The 17,379-nt window shown below is 44.1% G+C and overlaps 2 protein-coding genes across 2 annotated transcripts; both read right to left on the bottom strand.

Moving 5' to 3' along the window:
* Positions 1–11,950: 11,950 nt before the first annotated feature.
* On the bottom strand, positions 11,951–14,909 carry LOC119317351 (vesicle-associated protein 1-3-like). Its single transcript, XM_037591786.1, has 8 exons — positions 14,345–14,909; positions 14,169–14,239; positions 13,984–14,065; positions 13,784–13,899; positions 13,537–13,692; positions 13,395–13,442; positions 12,799–12,867; positions 11,951–12,327 (listed from the first exon to the last, which is right to left on the bottom strand). Exons 1-8 carry the CDS (start codon positions 14,391–14,393, stop codon positions 12,214–12,216), a joined length of 705 nt encoding a protein of 234 aa, XP_037447683.1. The 5' UTR covers positions 14,394–14,909; the 3' UTR covers positions 11,951–12,213.
* A 1,378-nt stretch (positions 14,910–16,287) lies between these two features.
* LOC119319371 (probable lipid phosphate phosphatase beta) lies at positions 16,288–17,177 on the bottom strand. The gene has a single exon (XM_037593862.1). The coding sequence runs from the start codon at positions 17,089–17,091 to the stop codon at positions 16,468–16,470; it is 624 nt and encodes a 207-aa protein (XP_037449759.1). The 5' UTR covers positions 17,092–17,177; the 3' UTR covers positions 16,288–16,467.
* Positions 17,178–17,379: the final 202 nt, after the last annotated feature.

The raw sequence follows: 17,379 nt of genomic DNA on the forward strand, positions 1-17,379 counted from the left end.
TCCACCCACTCTTCATTTGTGGAGAGAGCCATCAAAACATGCCTACACTTCCAACATTCAATTTCTGAGAGAGAACTACCTACTCATGTGTTGAGACCAAGATATTCCATTCCAACCATATAAATCTTAATCTCTAGCCTTCTCCAAGTTGCTTTCCACTCAAATCTTCTTTCCGCCAAATCCAAATCAGTGAGAGAGAGTTGAGTGTTGGGGAGACTATCATTTGAAGCACAAGAGCAAGGAGTTCATCATCAACACACCATTTATTACCTTTTGGAGAGTGGTGTCTCCTAGATTGGTTAGGTGTCACTTGGGAGCCTCCATCAAGATTGTGGAGTTGAACCAAGGAGTTTGTACGGGCAAGGAGATCGCCTACTTCGTGAAGATCTACCCTGGTGAGGCAAGTCCTTCGTGGGCGATCGCCATGGTGGGATAGACAAGGTTGCTTCTCTGTGCACCCTTCGTGGGTGGAGCCCTCCGTGGACTCGCGCAACCGTTACCCTTCGTGGGTTGAAGTCTCCATCAACGTGGATGTACGATAGCACCACCTATCGGAACCACACAAAAAATCTCTGTATCTCCAATTGCGTTTGCACACTCCAATCCCATCCCTTTACTTTCTTGCAAATTGCATGTTTTACTTTCTGTTGCTCATATACTCTTGTCATGCTTGCTTGAAATGTATTGTGAATGTTTAAACTTGTGCTAAAACTCTACCTTAACTAGAAGAAAATAAAAAATGCAACTTTTCTTTGTTAGGAGTCTATTCACCTTCCCTCTAGACACCTTTTCTTGATCCTTTCAATTGGTATCAGAGCATTGGTCTCCATTGCTTTGGTTTAAAAACCTTTGGAGGAAGATGGATGAGTCTATGTTGGGGAGTCTTAGACGTAGAGTGCCTATACTTGATGGAGAGTTATTTCATGAGTGGAAAATTGAGATGCTTGAGATTTTCAATGAATATCATTTGAGCAAGTATATTACTGGCCCTTGGGCACCTCATGTTGATCCTTTGTATCCTACGCTTGATGAGTCTATTGACATGATCCGTAATCTTAGAACTATCAATTTAATCACTAGAGGATTGCCTAGAAACTTGTTTGCTAGCTTGCCTGCTCTTGATTGTGCTTACACCATATGGAGATTTCTTGAGGAACGATTTCCAAACTATTCCTTGCAAAACTTGGATGAAATTCTTCATAAGTCTATTGCGTTGAGTAAGATGAGTTCCAATGATCCCAAATTTGGTGATTGTCTATTTGAGCTTACTAATCTCACACGTGCCGAAGGAGATGTTGGAATCATTAGCAATATCATCTCAGAAGCCATTAGAATTCATAAAGATGATTATTGTGATGACCATTTATCTAATGAATTACCCTCTCTAGGAATTGATCCATCAGAAGACAATGTTGAACATGGATACTATGATGAGGATGATGATAGTGACTTTGATCTCGATGAGTCTATCAGACACTTTGGTCTTATGGCTAATCTTCACGGCTACATGGCTGGAGGAAAGGAATGGGTTCTTGATAGTGGGTGTACCGATCACATGACCGGAGACAAGGATATGTTTCGTGAGCTTGCTGAAAACGACGGCCCTCGAAAGTATGTCACTTTTGGTGACAACTCAAAGGGTAAGGTGGTTGGCCTTGGTAAGGTGGCCATCTCACATGATAGCTCCATACAAAATGTTATGCTCGTTGAATCTCTTGGATATAATCTACTTTCCGTATCTAGACTTGCTGACTTTGGTTTCAATGTCCTATTTACTGAAGTAGACTGCCAAGTGTTTCATAGAGATAATCATAAAATGGTCTTTACCAATTTATGTAGAGGTGATCTTTACATTGTTGATTTCACTAAAAAAGGCTCAACCTAGAACTTGCTTAATTGCTACATCTTCTAAAAGGTTGGTTGTGGCATAGAAGATTAGGTCATGTGGGCATGCGAAATCTTGATAAGCTTATTAAGGGTGATCATATACTTGGAGTAAAAGATGTTATATTTGACAAGAATAGATTGTGCAGTGCTTGTCAAGCCGGAAAACAAGTTGGAGGAAGTCATCCCGTGAAGAAAATCATGACCACGAGAAGATCGCTCGAGCTACTTCATATGGATATCTTTGGTCCCAATGCCTACAAAAGTCTCGGTGATAACTCATTTGGTCTAGTCATAGTCGATGATTTTTTAAGATTTACGTGGGTGTTCTTTCTTGATGATAAATCGCAAGTCCAAAATATCTTCAAGAACTTCGCTAGGAAGGCCCAAAATCAATTTGAAGTGAAGATCAAGAAGGTTCGCAGCGACAACGGAACGGAGTTCAAGAACGCAAATGTGGATACCTTTCTTGACGAAGAAGGGATTTCACATGAGTTCTCGGCTACGTATACGCCTCAACAAAATGGAGTTGTTGAGAGGAAGAACCGGACTCTTATCGAGATGGCAAGAACGATGCTTGACGCCAAAATACTTTTGGGCAGAAGCGGTTGAGACAGCCTGTCATGCAACAAATCGCTTGTATCTTCATAAGCTACTCGGCAAGATGGCATACGAGCTTCTCACTGGTAACAAACCCCAAGTTGGATACTTTCAAGTATTCGGCTCAAAGTGCTACATTCTTGATAAGCATCGTCGTTCTAAATTTGCTCCTAAATCTCATGAGGGTTTCCTACTTGGTTATGGCTCAAACTCTCACACTTACCGTGTCTACAACAATTTCACCTGAAAGGTTGAAGAGACAGTAGATGTGAAGTTTGATGAATCTAACGGCTCGCAAGTAGAGCAATTGCCAATTGATGTAGGAGACAAAGACCCTTCGGAAGCAATCCAAGACTTGTTCATTGGCAATATTCGTCCAACGGAGGTGAAGGAGAGTACCTCGTCCGTCCAAGTGGAAGCTTCTACCTCACGACAAGGTGAACCAAGAGTTGACATGGAAGCATCCACAAGTGGAACACGTCAAGATGAAGAAAATGAGGAAGTACACCAAGATGAACCTCATCAACCTCCTTCTCCACCTCGACAAGAGAACGACAACGTCAACAACGAAGAAGGCCAAGAAGAAGAACGAGATGATGAAGAAGATGCTTCACCCCGACCCAAACAAAAGCTCCCACGAGTTCGAGCAAGAGTTTCACGAGACCATCCCGTTGAACAAATCTTCAACGATATTCAAACTGGGAGAATCACTCGCTCTAAAACTCGTTTGGCTAATTTTTGTGAACATTATTCATTCATCTCTAGCATTGAACCATGAAGGTTGCAGAAGCGTTGGAAGATCCGGATTGGATAAATGCCATGCATGAAGAGCTACACAACTTTGAGAGAAACCAAGTGTGGACATTGGTCGAGAAGCCCGACAACAACCACAACATCATTGGTATCAAATGGGTGTTTCGCAAAAAGCAAGACGAAGATGGACAAGTAGTTCGCACAAAGCACGTCTCGTCGCCCAAGGCTACACTCAAGTCGAAGGTATGGACTATGGTGAGACATATGCCCCCGTTGCTAGACTTGAGTCCATCTGCATCTTATTTGCCTATGCTAATCACCATGATATCACCTTGTACCAAATGGACATTAAAAGTGCTTTTCTAAATGGTGAAATAGAGGAGGAAGTTTATGTTAAGCAACCTCCTGGCCTTGTTAGTCCTAAGAAACCCGGTCATGTTTACAAACTTCACAAAGCTCTTTATGCTCTTAAACAAGCTCCTAGAGCGTGGTATAAATGCTTGACCAAGTTCCTTATTGAAAAAGGCTTTGAGATTGGGAAGATTGATTCTACTCTTTTTACTAAAAGGGTTAATGGTGAATTATTTGTGTGCCAAATTTATCGATGATATCATATTTGGATCAACTAACCCTCATTTTAGTGAAAAGTATGGAAAGCTAATGTCGGAGAAGTTTGAGATGTCAATGATGAGTGAACTCAAATTCTTCCTTGGTTTGCAAGTCAAGCAAACTAAGGAAGGCACCTTTGTTTCTCAAACAAAGTATACCAAGGACTTATTCAAGAAGTTCAACATGCAAGAAAGCAAAGGTATGAAAACTCCGATGCCTACTAGTGGACATCTTGACTTGACCAAGGATGGCAAACCGGTTGACCAAAAGGTTTATTGCTCTATGATTGGTTCATTGTTATATCTATGTGCCTCCCATCCCGATATTATGCTAAGTGTGTGCACATGTGCACGATATCAAGCGGCCCCCAAAGAATGTCATCTTAAGGCTGTGAAAAGGATAGTGAGATACCTAATACATACACCAAATTTCGGCATTTGGTATCCTAAGAGGTCTTCTTTTGATCTTGTTGGCTACTCCGATTCGGACTATGCCAGAGACAAGGTTGATAGAAAGTCCACTTCGGGTACTTGTCAATTTCTTGGTAGATCTCTCATGTCTTGGTCCTCCAAGAAACAAAACTCAGTATCCTTATCCACCGCCGAAGCAGAATACATTGCTGCCGGTTCATGTTGTGCTCAATTACTTTGGATGAGCCAAACTCTTAAAGATTATGTGATCTATGTGAAACATGTTCCATTGCTTTGTGACAATGAAAGTGCTATTAAGATTGCTCATAATCCCGTGCAACATTCTCGAACCAAGCATATTGAAGTTCGTCATCATTTCATTCGAGATCATGTTGCCAAAGGAGACATTGATCTTAAGCATGTCCGTACCGATAAGCAATTGGCAGATATATTCACCAAACCGCTCGATGAGAAAGTATTTTGCCATTTGAGAGGTGAATTGAACAGCATTGATGCTTCAAACTTGGAGTAGGAACTCCATGTGGATACATGCAAGGCATGAACCTATGACTAATCCTTGATGTTTCTCTTATGATGATGATCATATGTCGTGGATATATTTTCACCCTTGCATGCTATCTAACCCTTGTAGGTGCTTGGATGAATCAAAATATATGAGATTGCAAATCACTCACATCTTGAGCAATCTCTACATCACCAAGTCTCTACAATATGGTGGTTGAAGACAAGGAAGCATAAAAACCCTTCAACATATCCTTTGACAAATTCTATATATCAAATTTCATTTGGTATCAAATTCATGATTGTCAATTTGGATACACAAGTGCTCTTCCTTGTAAGACTAACCCATGTAGGTAGATGAACTCAAACTACAAGTGGTGTTCCCAATCTTTGATGAGCTACAACAACCTTGAGCATCCCACACAAGTTCAACTACATGATCAAGTTCAACACCACCACCCAAGGTATGTTATTCCATCTTAGAGAAGCTTTACCCCAAGTCATGGATCAAAGCAACTCAACAAGATGCGAATACATCAAATGCTTAAACGAAAAATGGTAACCCCATTTTGAGCTTAAACGATGCGTATGACCTACGATCAAGTGTTCCCACTTGACTCCTCAGTCAATATACTCTAACATAGGTGACTTTATCGTCGACCAATTCTAGATGAAGTTCTCTAGTGTTTCTATGTATTCTTGCATTTGTCTCTTGCATATTTGTTTCCCTTCATCTAGATTTCTTTTCTTTTTCTTTGTTTTGTTCTGCATTCCCAGCATCCAATTCATTGCAAATCCTTTAGTTAATTCCTTGCAAATCTTTGTGAGATCTTATTTGCCTAGTGAGCTGAGATGACAATTGTTCTTTCTCTGTGTTGAACTCGGACACACCGGTTTGTCTTTTTCGGTCAAACCGAACCAATTCGGTGCCACTGAAGGAAACAACTCGGTGTAACTGATTTCAACGCTGAGAGTACCATTTTCCACTTGCATCCTGCCTATTTGTTCCAGCTCCACTCGATGATTCTTGTCCTCTACCAGCATCATATTCTATATGCTGCTTTGCTCTGTGACTCAAGGACCAAACCTATTTTGACTCATACTCCAGAAGTTCCCTTCTTACAAATTGATGTCAAAGGGGGAGAGAGATCACATCAAAGCTTAATCACTTTAAAAGGGGGAGAGAGTACTTCAACTGGGAGAGAGATAATCACATCAAAGGCCCCAGATGCTTGGTGTTCAAGAGGAGAGAAGTCACATGTCTTTAAGAGGGAAAAGACATGTTTGTGTTATGTTTCTGTGATCTGATCTGTTTTTGCTCTGATTTTGGTTCCCTATTTTCTCTCATTATCCAGTATGGGATTCAGGGGGAGAAAGACTGCTAGGGAAGGAAATCTTTGAATTCATTGCATATATTTTTACCTTTGGGGACATGTCTACCTATAGAGTACCTAGTACTCACTCTCTACATGTCATCCCAGTCTTGGTACTCTTGTGGCTCTTTTGCTTACTCTGTCTAGTAGATGTATCTGTGTTATCTAACCTTGTTTACTCAGATTCATCTCTTCCTAAGCCAGTTTAAGACCACAAGGTAAGTATATGCATCTCACCCATGTGCATGATGATCTCTTGTTGATGTACATATTGTTTGCAAGGACTCATGAACATGAAGTTACACTTCACATATTCACATCATTTGCTCTGATGCATATAGCCAAGATACATGTAACTCATTGCTTGCTCTATCATGATTATACATTCACATGCTCTCATATTCCATAGTTTCATGGATGCATACATGTAGGGGGATCCTATGCATGTTACATGTCTTTCCAAAGCTTTACCTGCTATTCTTTATATATCTCTATCTAAAGCTTTGATGTATGTTGTCATCAATTACCAAAAAGGGGGAGATTGAAAGCACAAGTGCTCCCTGGGTGGTTTTGGTAATTAATGTCAACATATCTTTTGTTGGACTAATGTTTTTATCTAGTATATTTCAGAAAAGTTCAACAGATGGAGTGGCATGGACAAGAGGATGTGGAACCCCAATATGCTAAGGACAAAGGATTGGCTCAAGCTCAAAAGCTCAAGGCTCTACATTTTCAGTTTAGTGATCCAAGATCACATTGAGTCCTTAGGAAAGCCAATACTATTAAAAGGGGATGAGGTGTTGCTTAATGGCTTGCTTGCTCAAAGTGCTTAGTGATATGCTCCAAAGCCCTCAACCACTTTCTCATATCCACATATGTCTCAAACCAAAAGCAAAACTCGGCCCCACCGATTTGATCCATCTGGCGCCACCGGGTTCACTTGACATAGCCACTGCCAGAAACCCTAATCAGTTCGGTCTCACCGATGGGATCTCGGTCTCATCGAGATGGGCTTGCAAACTCTCTGTTACCTATTGCAATTATTTCGGTCCCACCGAGATAAGCAATCGTCCCCACTGAGTTTGCCTGACCAACTCTCTGTTTTGCTTATTACCAAAATTAGTCCCACCGAGTTTGTGTAATCGGTCAAACCGAGATGAGGTTTTACCCTAACCCTAGCACATCGGTCCCACCGAGTTGATCATATCGGTCTCACCAAAATGCCTAACGGACACATTATGAACTGAATCGGTCTGACCGAGTTTCATTATTCGGTCCCATCGAGTTTGGTGATTTGTGTGTAACGGCCAGATTTTGTGTGGAGGCTATATACACCCCTCCACCCACTCTTCATTTGTGGAGAGAGCCATCAAAACATTCCTACACTTCCAACATTCAATTTCTGAGAGAGAACTACCTACTCATGTGTTGAGACCAAGATATTCCACTCCAACCATATGAATCTTGATCTCTAAGCCTTCTCCAAGTTGCTTTCCAATCAAATCTTCTTTTCACCAAATCCAAATCAGTGAGAGAGAGTTGACTGTTGAGGAGACTATCATTTGAAGCACAAGAGCAAGGAGTTCATCATCAACACACCATTTATTACCTTTTGGAGAGTGGTGTCTCCTAGATTGGTTAGGTGTCACTTGGGAGCCTCCGTCAAGATTGTGGAGTTGAACCAAGGAGTTTGTACGGGCAAGGAGATCGCCTACTTTGTGAAGATCTACCCTAGTGAGGCAAGTCCTTCGTGGGCGATGGCCATGGTGGGATAGACAAGGTCTTCTTCGTGGACCCTTCGTGGGTGGAGCCCTCTGTGGACTCACACAACCATTACCCTTCGTGGGTTGAAGTCTCCATCAACGTGGATGTACGATAGCACCACCTATCGGAACCACGCCAAAAATCTCCGTGTCTCCAATTGCGTTTGCACACTCCAATCCCATCCCTTTACTTTCTTGCAAATTGCATGCTTTACTTTCTGTTGCTCATATACTCTTGTCATGCTTGCTTGAAATGTATTGTGAATGTTTAAACTTGTTCTAAAACTCTACCTTAACTTGAAGAAAATAAAAACTGCAACTTTTCTTTGTTAGGAGTCTATTCACCCCCCCTCTAGACACCTTTTCTCGATCCTTTCAATTGGTATCAGAACATTGGTCTCCATTGCTTTGGTTTCAACACCTTTGGAGGAAGATGGATGAGTCTACGTTGAGGAGTCTTAGATGTAGAGTGCCTATACTTGATGGAGAGTTCTTTCATGAGTGGAAAATTGAGATGCTTGATATTTTCAATGAATATCATTTGAACAAGTATATTACTAGCTCTTGTGCACCTCATGTTGATCCTTTGCATCCTACCCTTGATGAGTCTATTGAGATGATCCATAATCTTAGAACTGTCAATTTAATCACTAGAGGATTGCATAGAAACTTGTTTGCTAGCTTGCCTGCTCTTGATTGTGCTTACGCCGATTTCTTGAGGAACGACTCCCAAACTATTTCTTGCAAAACTTGGATGAAATTCTTCATATGTCTATTGCGTTGAGTAAGATGAGTTGTTTTCGACCTCAACACTAGATTGGATGCCCAGGATATTTATACACCCTTGTAATACGTGGCTTTTAGAGTTAGGCCATGTTATACCTGAAACTAGAACTTCTGTTGAATTGTTGTAAGCATTCATCTGAAATCGTATATTCCTCTTTGCATCGATCAGGGATATTTACCCACTCCAAGTTTGTTTCAATCTAGAGTTTTACTACCTCAAGGCAAGTGTAATATGTCGTTCCACTTGGAATTGGTTGATTACCAACCGCTTCGTGGTCGGCGGCGATGTGCGCAAGTGTGTGGTGTTGCGAATATCCATAGGGTTGAAGATCCGCCGCATTGGCAACAGAGGAACTATCACAGAGTTTATGAGCGTCTCGCAAATTATCCAACCAATTCGTCATCGACATCATCAGCTCACTAAGAAGATCAAGCAACCCCTTATCACCACCCCCCAGTGTACTTCTCACCCCCGCATCACGCACACGAGAGAGAGGCGGAGTCACCAGTATGCCTCCTTCGTAGGGTGCTCCTTCACGAGACGCGGCGGTCGATCGACGTCGTCGGCCCCGATGGAAACAACACATTTCCATCTTGCCGTCACTCGGCATGCGGTCACCGGGATTGCAGCATGTTGGCTCCAGCTTTTGCCCTTTACGATTGTAGCTCTCCCATTGGCCGGTTCCAACGTGCATTCACTATGGTTGCCGCATTCCCAATGTCACCTCCTACGGCTCACTGCCGGCGTCGGTTTGCACCACCATGTTCCAGCAAAAAAAATTCCTAGCGACAAAACTCATGTAGTCGTTGGTCGCAACAAAAAATTGTAAATGAGTTTTACTATATAATTAAGACCGAATATTTTACATTTTATGACTATTTGTTGAGATTATGATGATTTTTAGACTCAATTGTACTATATGCAGCGTAAGAGCATCTCCAACAGCCGTGCGACGTGCTAAAAAAGCGTTTGTAGCGCGCGGTTCGCGAGTTTTTGCATGGTGCGGAGCGCTTGCTCCAGCGGCCGCTGCAAAGTTTAGCGCACGAGCCGCTCCAGCAGCCGCTGCAAAAAAACCGCACGCGCTCACGCACAAACAACATATGCACTCCAAACACAACCAAGAAGATCAAACACAAACAAAAGAAATCAACAATAAATAGTTCAATTTCATTATTACAACTCAAACAAATAGTTTATCTTGCAATAGACCAAATACTTCAACAATACAACATCAAACGCATAAATCATGATGCCCTTTGTGGGCCATTCCATGCCCATCACTCATAGTGAGATCCTTCTGAAGATCATCATGTGTTTCGGCATGTCGAATGGCATGATAGGAGGCAACAAAATGGGCCACCCTGGCAGCCCTCTGCCGCACTCGCACGGAATGTCCTGAGAGCTCATACTGAGAGTAGTCTAAATCTTGGCCACGCTCATGATCACACAAGCGTGCATGATGTACCAAAGCATCTTTTGATCCTAAAATCTAGCCGGTCCTCTCACAATAGCAAATTGGGCTTGCAAAATCCCAAAAGCTCTCTCCACATCTTTTCTAGCCGCCGCCTGAGCATTGTGGAAATCAAGATTTTTCTTACCTTTTGGTTTTTTCAACGGCTTCACAAATGTTTGCCACTTTGGGTAGATGACATCCGCAAGATAGTAGCCATAGTTGTATGTATGGCCATTTGCTACAAACTGCACCGGTGGCAGTTCACCATTTGCAATCTTATTCATCGGTGGTGACTGATAAACAACGTTGATGTCATTCAAAGATCCAGGCATTTGAAAAAAAGCATGCCAAATCCAAATCTCTTGATCGGCCACCGCTTCAAGGATTATAGTGGAACCCTTTTTTGGACGTGGAATTTTCCATGCCATGCCTTAGGACAATTCTTCCAACTCCAATGCATGCAATCTATTAAGTCAAGCATATCTGGAAAGTCGCGAGCTTTGTTCATCTCCAATAGCCTTGCGGCGTCTTCAGCATTGGGAGATCTCAAATACTCCTGGCCAAACACTTGCACAATTCTGACTGCGAAGCGCTTGACACACATTATGTCTTGACTCTCACCCATGGCCAAGTGGTCATCAACTAGATCAGCAGGAATACCGTATGCCAACATACGCAAAGCGGCTGTCACCTTCTGAAAGGTGCTAAGCCCGAGCTCTCCGGTGACATTCCTCCTTTGCTGAAAAAACCGGTCATGGCTCGCTAGTTTCTCTGCAATGCGCCTGAACAACTCGGTGCTCATCTTAAACCGGCGCCGGAAGTACGACTCAGGGTACACGGGATTATCCGCAAAATAGCGCCTTGTCAATCTGTTGTGGGCATCGATCCTATCTCTTCAAATTTGCTGTCGATCCATAACCGAATCACCGTGCTTCGGTTTTTTATTGATGTGCATAGCTAGGATCATAACAAGATCCTCCTCCTCTTCAATATCAAATTCTTCTTCGAAAGAATCATACGACGAACTCATCTACAATATTCAATTTAAACTAGGCTATAAAAAACTACAAACAACATGCACCAAATTCATGTAAAAAATGTCAAGTTGAAGCAATACATACCTTGCAAGCGTTTTGTCGAACACCTTGTGGGCGCCGAGCGGTAGTGAGCGGTCGGGCGTTGTTCGTCGAAGGAATGGCACGCGCGAGGGGCGGCGGCGACTGAAGGGAGGAGGAAGCGGCAGCTACGTGGGTATAGGCCGGGAAAGCGTCGGAATGGTCGTCGGAACAAATGGGGTGGTGCGGGCGGCGGCGCTAATGCCTGGGTCAGGGTAGATGGAAGTCGCGAGCGGACGCTCGAGTGTGTGGCGCGCGGTAGCAGGCGCAGCAAATAAATGGCGCGCGATGGCGTTTCAGACCACGCGCTGAACTCTATATGCCGCGCGCGGGGTTTTTGCGTGTTCGTTGGAGCTCGCTTAGCGATTACGCGCGTGCTAAAAACCATAAATTTCCGGTGCGGCGCTTATATAGCGCGGCTGTTGGAGATGCTCTAAATATTGAATGGCACCCCAAGCAGAGATTCTAGGGCATCGCCTGCGGTGGGGCTGATCAAGTGGGCTACGCTACCGGGCCAGGCAGTTACGGGCTTCCTTACATACATGGAAGGCCCAGGCCTTCCACTAGGGCATACTATATCACCGTCAGTTTTCTTTCCTTACAAGCAGGAGGTTAAGGAAACAGATTGCAGCAGGTGGTGGAATCAATTGACAAAAGGTTATAAAATTTGCAAAAAGGAAATAAAAAACACAATGCAGTTATCATTTGAATCTTGTTCAAAGGGGTGAGTTCTTAATGGAATAGATATGCAGTGTCTTCTGCATATTCCACAAAAAATGTACACCCCCAACACATGTATAACTTCAAACCCAGAACACCTGTCTATACAGTGTAGACTAAACTAAAAAAAAAACAGAAGAGAAAAATCATCCAAAACAAGGGGTAACCAGGCAAGGCATACACCAAGCCGCAAAACCATATGTATATGTAGCCACTATTTGTGGCTAAACCTTCCGACCTGTCATCCAGTATCCAACAAGAACAGATAACAGGAAGACGAAGAGCACAAACGTACGTGAGAAACCCCCAAGAGACTGCCTTCTCTCGCTAAGCTGTTCCTGAAAATGAAGCAGCGTTTACTAGGATTAGATATCAGAATACAAAATCATAATGTCTAGCAACAGAGTTTGGTTTGGAAAAGCAAACAAGTTGACTTTTTTCCATTAATGTATTATGATAGTAGGAGATATTATTTTCTTTTGGCAGAACTCCTGTCAACTTCTTTTGATCTTTTCGTGTTGTGTTATGATAGTCTGGAGATATTATATCAGGTTTGGCAGGAGTTAGCAGACTGATCAGGTTACTTTCTTGCAAAATTAGTTATGTCTGCAATATAATTGTGCGGGCAATACACATCAAGATTTACCCAGTTTCTCTGCATAACTTGGATGATAAATTGATCTCTTTCATCATTTCTTAAAAAAATGCAACATGTTTTCAGGATAAAGATTTTGGGGAGAAGTGACACAGCCACATAATACTTATATGGAAATAGTGTCAATATATCCTCATTAGATGAGAAGTCATACCAGCTCTTGTTGAAGCTTCTTGTTTTCAGCCACATATTTAACAACTTCTGACTTTACCGTAGAGGCGTCCTAAAGAATCACAGCAGATCAATAATCTCAGAAACATAAATTTGCTCGGGAACTTTTAAGATGGTATAAACATATTAATAGAAACGAAAATTCTATCAATGTAGACGAGCATTAATAAACATTAGATATCACTGTCATACCAACAATGGCACGGAGAGGGGCATTTAAGAAATATGAGATTAGCTACTACAATTCTCTTCAAACAATAAAAATCCTAGTCGATTGGTAGGTTACATGGCAAGAGTCTGTAGCTTGCAAGCATATGACAGTGCTAAACTAGAGCTAAATATCACCATTCCAAATAGCGACAAGTAATATGGATCGGAGGGAGTACATTTTTTTAAGCATAATAATTTGATGAAGATAAACATCCAAGCAGAATAATAGTGCAAAGCACAGTGTATCACTGAGTAATGTACTGCACATTTGATGTTGTTATGTGCAACAACAGGTATTTAGACACAATGTTCTGTCACTGACAGATGCAAGAACATAGCAATGCTGTTTTCAGTGGAACAAACAGTCACCTTGTCATGTGAAGCTTGTGGTCCAGATGCATATTCTTGCCTAGATGCCTGAAAAGGAAGAGAGCACACCAACCATCATTAGGATTTAGGAACAAACATGGCATCATATCTTACAGCATCAAGCAGCAATGGCACCACTTACAGCATCGATCATGGATTGTCTAAACACTTCATGGTCGACCTCCATATCTGCAATCTCTTCCTCGTCTCCCTCAGGCACCGGTGAGGGGGGATTTGCAGGGATGTAGATCACCCGCAGCTTGAACTCCTCCACCACCCTGCCAGGCGCTCTGCCGAACTACAAACCATAACACTCACATTACAGCTCACACAAACGACACAATCAATCAACATCCACGGGGTCGGCCTCGGGTGCTGCAAGAACTTACCATCTCAGGGACAATGTCCTTATGCGTTACCCCTTCCTGCACTATGACGCTTTGAATGAGGAACTTGTCCTTGCATTGGTAATCCTGCGGGATCTCCTTGGGTGCCTGCATCGTAACTAGAACAGGCAACAATGCCACATGAGTGGCTCATCAACCAATCAAGTAACAATAACGCATCTAATGCAGCAAAGTGGACGCACTTGTGATACCGCAGGATCCCCCTGGCGGCACGATGCCGGAGGTAGGCCGCACTGCGTACTTTTTGGGGTTAGTTGTTTTCACCTGCACATTGAGCATCGCATAGGAAATCCGTCAGCAAGATACCTCCAGAATATCACACTGCAGGTTTCAGAACTCAGAACAAAACCGTGGCAAAAATCCCCACCTTGAAAGCTACACGCTGATCGGTCTTGTTGACGAGCTCGATGCATCCTGAATTCGACTTCCTGAGCTCAACTGCTCGGAACATCGACACATGAACGATCCGATCAGTCCCCACAGGCCAATAGGGATCAAGAAACAGCAGAAACTAGCTGAGGGCAGGTGCCGGAAGCAACTTACATGGCATCTTGAGCTCGGAAGGGTAGATTCGGAGCAGCGTATTACTCATCGTGCCGGCAAACGAAACGACGACCGGAGGGAGAGTCGGGACCAAACACCAAAGATTCTCCTCCTTTTCACTCGCCGGCAGAGTCGCGAGGACGATCCAAGAACGTCGTTTCCTGCTCTAGAAGCAAAGCACCAAGAGGCGGCCGGCGGAGGCTATCCTCTTCTTTCCGGCTATGAAGGGCGAAGCAGGGGAAGGGCAGAGGATTTGTCGATGGGGGAGAGGGGGCGTATCGGAGGAGGGGAGGAATTCGGGCTGGCGCAGACAGAGGATTGATGGATGGATTAGGCGGTTTCGGTTGGGAAACACTGGCGATTGGCTGATTGATTGATTGATGGATGGATTGGGAGCGGTTGCGTCGTGGGCAATCCGGGGTTCTTCTTTCTTGGTTCCCTTTTATCTGTAGCGCGCCTTGCGTTGCGTTGCGTTGGTTGAGGAGTTTATAATACAGTAGTAGCTGGGTTCGGGCAACGGCGGCGGAGCCGGGTTTGCCAGTTGGGATTGGCCGGACACGGCACCCACGTCGCCGCCCGGGAAAGGATCCTATATCTTTTCTTCCCCTTTGTCCTCTCCAACTCCGACCGACGCCCGCGCCCACCTTTTCATAACATTAACAACTTTTGATTTTGCTAAAACACATAGATGTACTCTATATATTGCACATATAAATCCTACGCTAAAATACAATTTCTGTTAAACTGAGACGGATTTGCCATACTCGTCAACTAAATTTATCATCCTGGACGAATGTAATGTAATTTGCCATGAAAAATGATCGACTTTTCTTGCCTACAAATCTGACTCGATATTCAGGTCCTTATAACAATTAATTAAGGTAACATGTCCTGCCAAAACGTACCAACAGGGAACGTGGTTGCGAGTCCGTGAGCTGAGGTGCAGGAGCCACTGATCATCTGATCAAACACATGAATTCTACCCTAAAAAAGGATGAACTCTACGCTGGAAGCTATTTAGTTTCTGAAAATAGCTGGCTACCAAACCGCACCGAAAGGGTACCAAACCGACCAATGAACTGCCAGGCAAGCATCATCGGAACAATCAGTACAAATGATGCGGCGTTAGGTCATCAACTTATCATCACTCAGATCTGAGGCTTCTACGCCGGAAACGAGCTTGTTCAGCTACCGTCGTCCACTTTCCCCAAAGACATGCCACGGTCAAACAAGTCCAGAATTGTTACTGTAGCTGATTATGAGTGTTGCTGAAATATCAAAGGTCTTGAGGCAAAACAGTACAAAATGCCGCGATCGCTCCTTGTTTTCTCATCCGGGATTGTCGCCACTCGCCAGTGGATGCAGACAGTTGCAACCTCTTGCTCCCCGGCCGATTCCCACTCGCTTTCAACATTTGGATACACCACCTGCCATCGATTACTTTCTTCTGTGAGATCTCCCAGAAGCAAGCTGAAACAACATCCTAGTTCTGAGAAGACTCTTTCTTGATCGAGAGGAACAGACTAATATAACTGGATGACTGGTGCCATTTTCTGAGAGGAGCCTCCTGCAGCTGATAGCACTTCTTAAACCTCTCTAGTGTAACCTGACAAATCAAATTGGCATGGAATATATCTAGCATATACTGCTAGCAGCATATCCATTTTACAAAGATTTTTGTACTACTGTATAGGCAACTATGATGTGAACATTCACTGAAGAAGAACTGTCTACCCATGATGAGGGTAAGAACACCTGGGATCTAAAAACCAATGTTTCCAATGCACTCAGCCTAAGCAACGTAAATCTAGCTAGCACCTGGCGTGATGAAGGAAGAGTAATCATGTTAGGACATCAGTACTGCTGCTAGTTGTCAATTGTCATTTGCAATAACTGAAAGGTGAAGAAACCACCATCCACCAACAATTGTACTCATATAAAAGTGTTCATAAAAGTGCTCATAAAAAAGCAACTGGCTTCAATATATCCTTCATGTTCATGGCACATGGCATACTCATCAGTTCAAGCACTAGCAAAAACATGTGTGCTCACAAATGTGAATCAATTGCAACAAAAAATGCACTTGTGTGACAGTGATGCGAATGACCAAAAACATGCAAGAACTAGCATACAAGAAAGCTGGTGCGGCCGCACAAGAATCTCAAGATCAAGTTGCTGAGGCAGGCCTCCAGCACGCCGAGCCAAGCGCCGGCGAGCACATCGAGAATGTAGTGCCGGCCCAGAAGCACCCTTGACGCCGAAGTCGCGGCCGCCCAGAGGAACAGCAGCTCGCGAGGGAGAGGGAGGCCCCCGTCCGCGAGGAAGGCGGCGACGAGGAAGGCGCGCGAGGAGTGACCGCTGGGGAAGGACCAGTGGTCAACGGAGACGGCGACATACATGTCCGCGGCGTTGTATGCCGGGCGCGGACGGCGGACGATGAGCTTGGCGAGGCCGACGAAGGCGAGGTCGAGCACCAGGCCCACGACGAGGCCGACGAGGAGAGGGGAGACCACGGACGAGGTGGTGGTGGAGATCAGCAGCAGGGAGATGGGGACGGGGAGCCAGATGCGCCCGTCGCCGGCGACCTCGAAGGCCTTGAGGAGGAGGCGGGGCACCGGGAGGAAGAGGGCGTGGAGGCGGAGGGACACGGCCGCGTCCAGATCCCCAACGCCGCCCAGGAGAGTGGACTTAGACAGCGCCTGCGGTGCGTGGGCGTTCGCCGGTGGCGAGGCGGATGCGGAAGCCATGCGCGCCGGCAGAGGCGAAGGGTCGGCACAGGTGTCTGTCGGTCGGTTCCCCCCTCTATGATTTTGCTCTTTGGCCTACGAGATCCGGAGGATTGGAAAGGGGTTTATCTGAATATTAAGGGCCGCTTTGACGCTATGCATCCTTTTCAAAGAAGAATTTGAAGTCTAATTCCAGTTTTCTTTGAAAGGATCATATTTATTATAAAAGATTCATCGGGAGTAAAAGGTACCTTAAACATAACAAAAATAACATTGAGATTTCGAGACCACCGAACGACCTTCACTGCC

This window comes from Triticum dicoccoides, chromosome 6A (assembly GCF_002162155.2).
Source record: "Triticum dicoccoides isolate Atlit2015 ecotype Zavitan chromosome 6A, WEW_v2.0, whole genome shotgun sequence".
Taxonomy (NCBI): Eukaryota; Viridiplantae; Streptophyta; class Magnoliopsida; order Poales; family Poaceae; genus Triticum; species Triticum dicoccoides.

Excerpts from the sequence above, each read along its gene's own strand:
- LOC119317351 (XM_037591786.1), bottom strand. The coding sequence starts at position 14,393 with ATGAGTAATACGCTGCTCCGAATCTACCCTTCCGAGCTCAAGATGCCA. Across the intron at positions 14,240-14,344 it reads TTCCGAGCTCAAGATGCCAT|TTGAGCTCAGGAAGTCGAAT; the intron begins GTAAGTTGCTTC and ends TGTTCCGAGCAG. Across the intron at positions 12,328-12,798 it reads AGAAGCTTCAACAAGAGCTG|GAACAGCTTAGCGAGAGAAG; the intron begins GTATGACTTCTC and ends CTTCATTTTCAG.
- LOC119319371 (XM_037593862.1), bottom strand. The coding sequence starts at position 17,091 with ATGGCTTCCGCATCCGCCTCGCCACCGGCGAACGCCCACGCACCGCAG.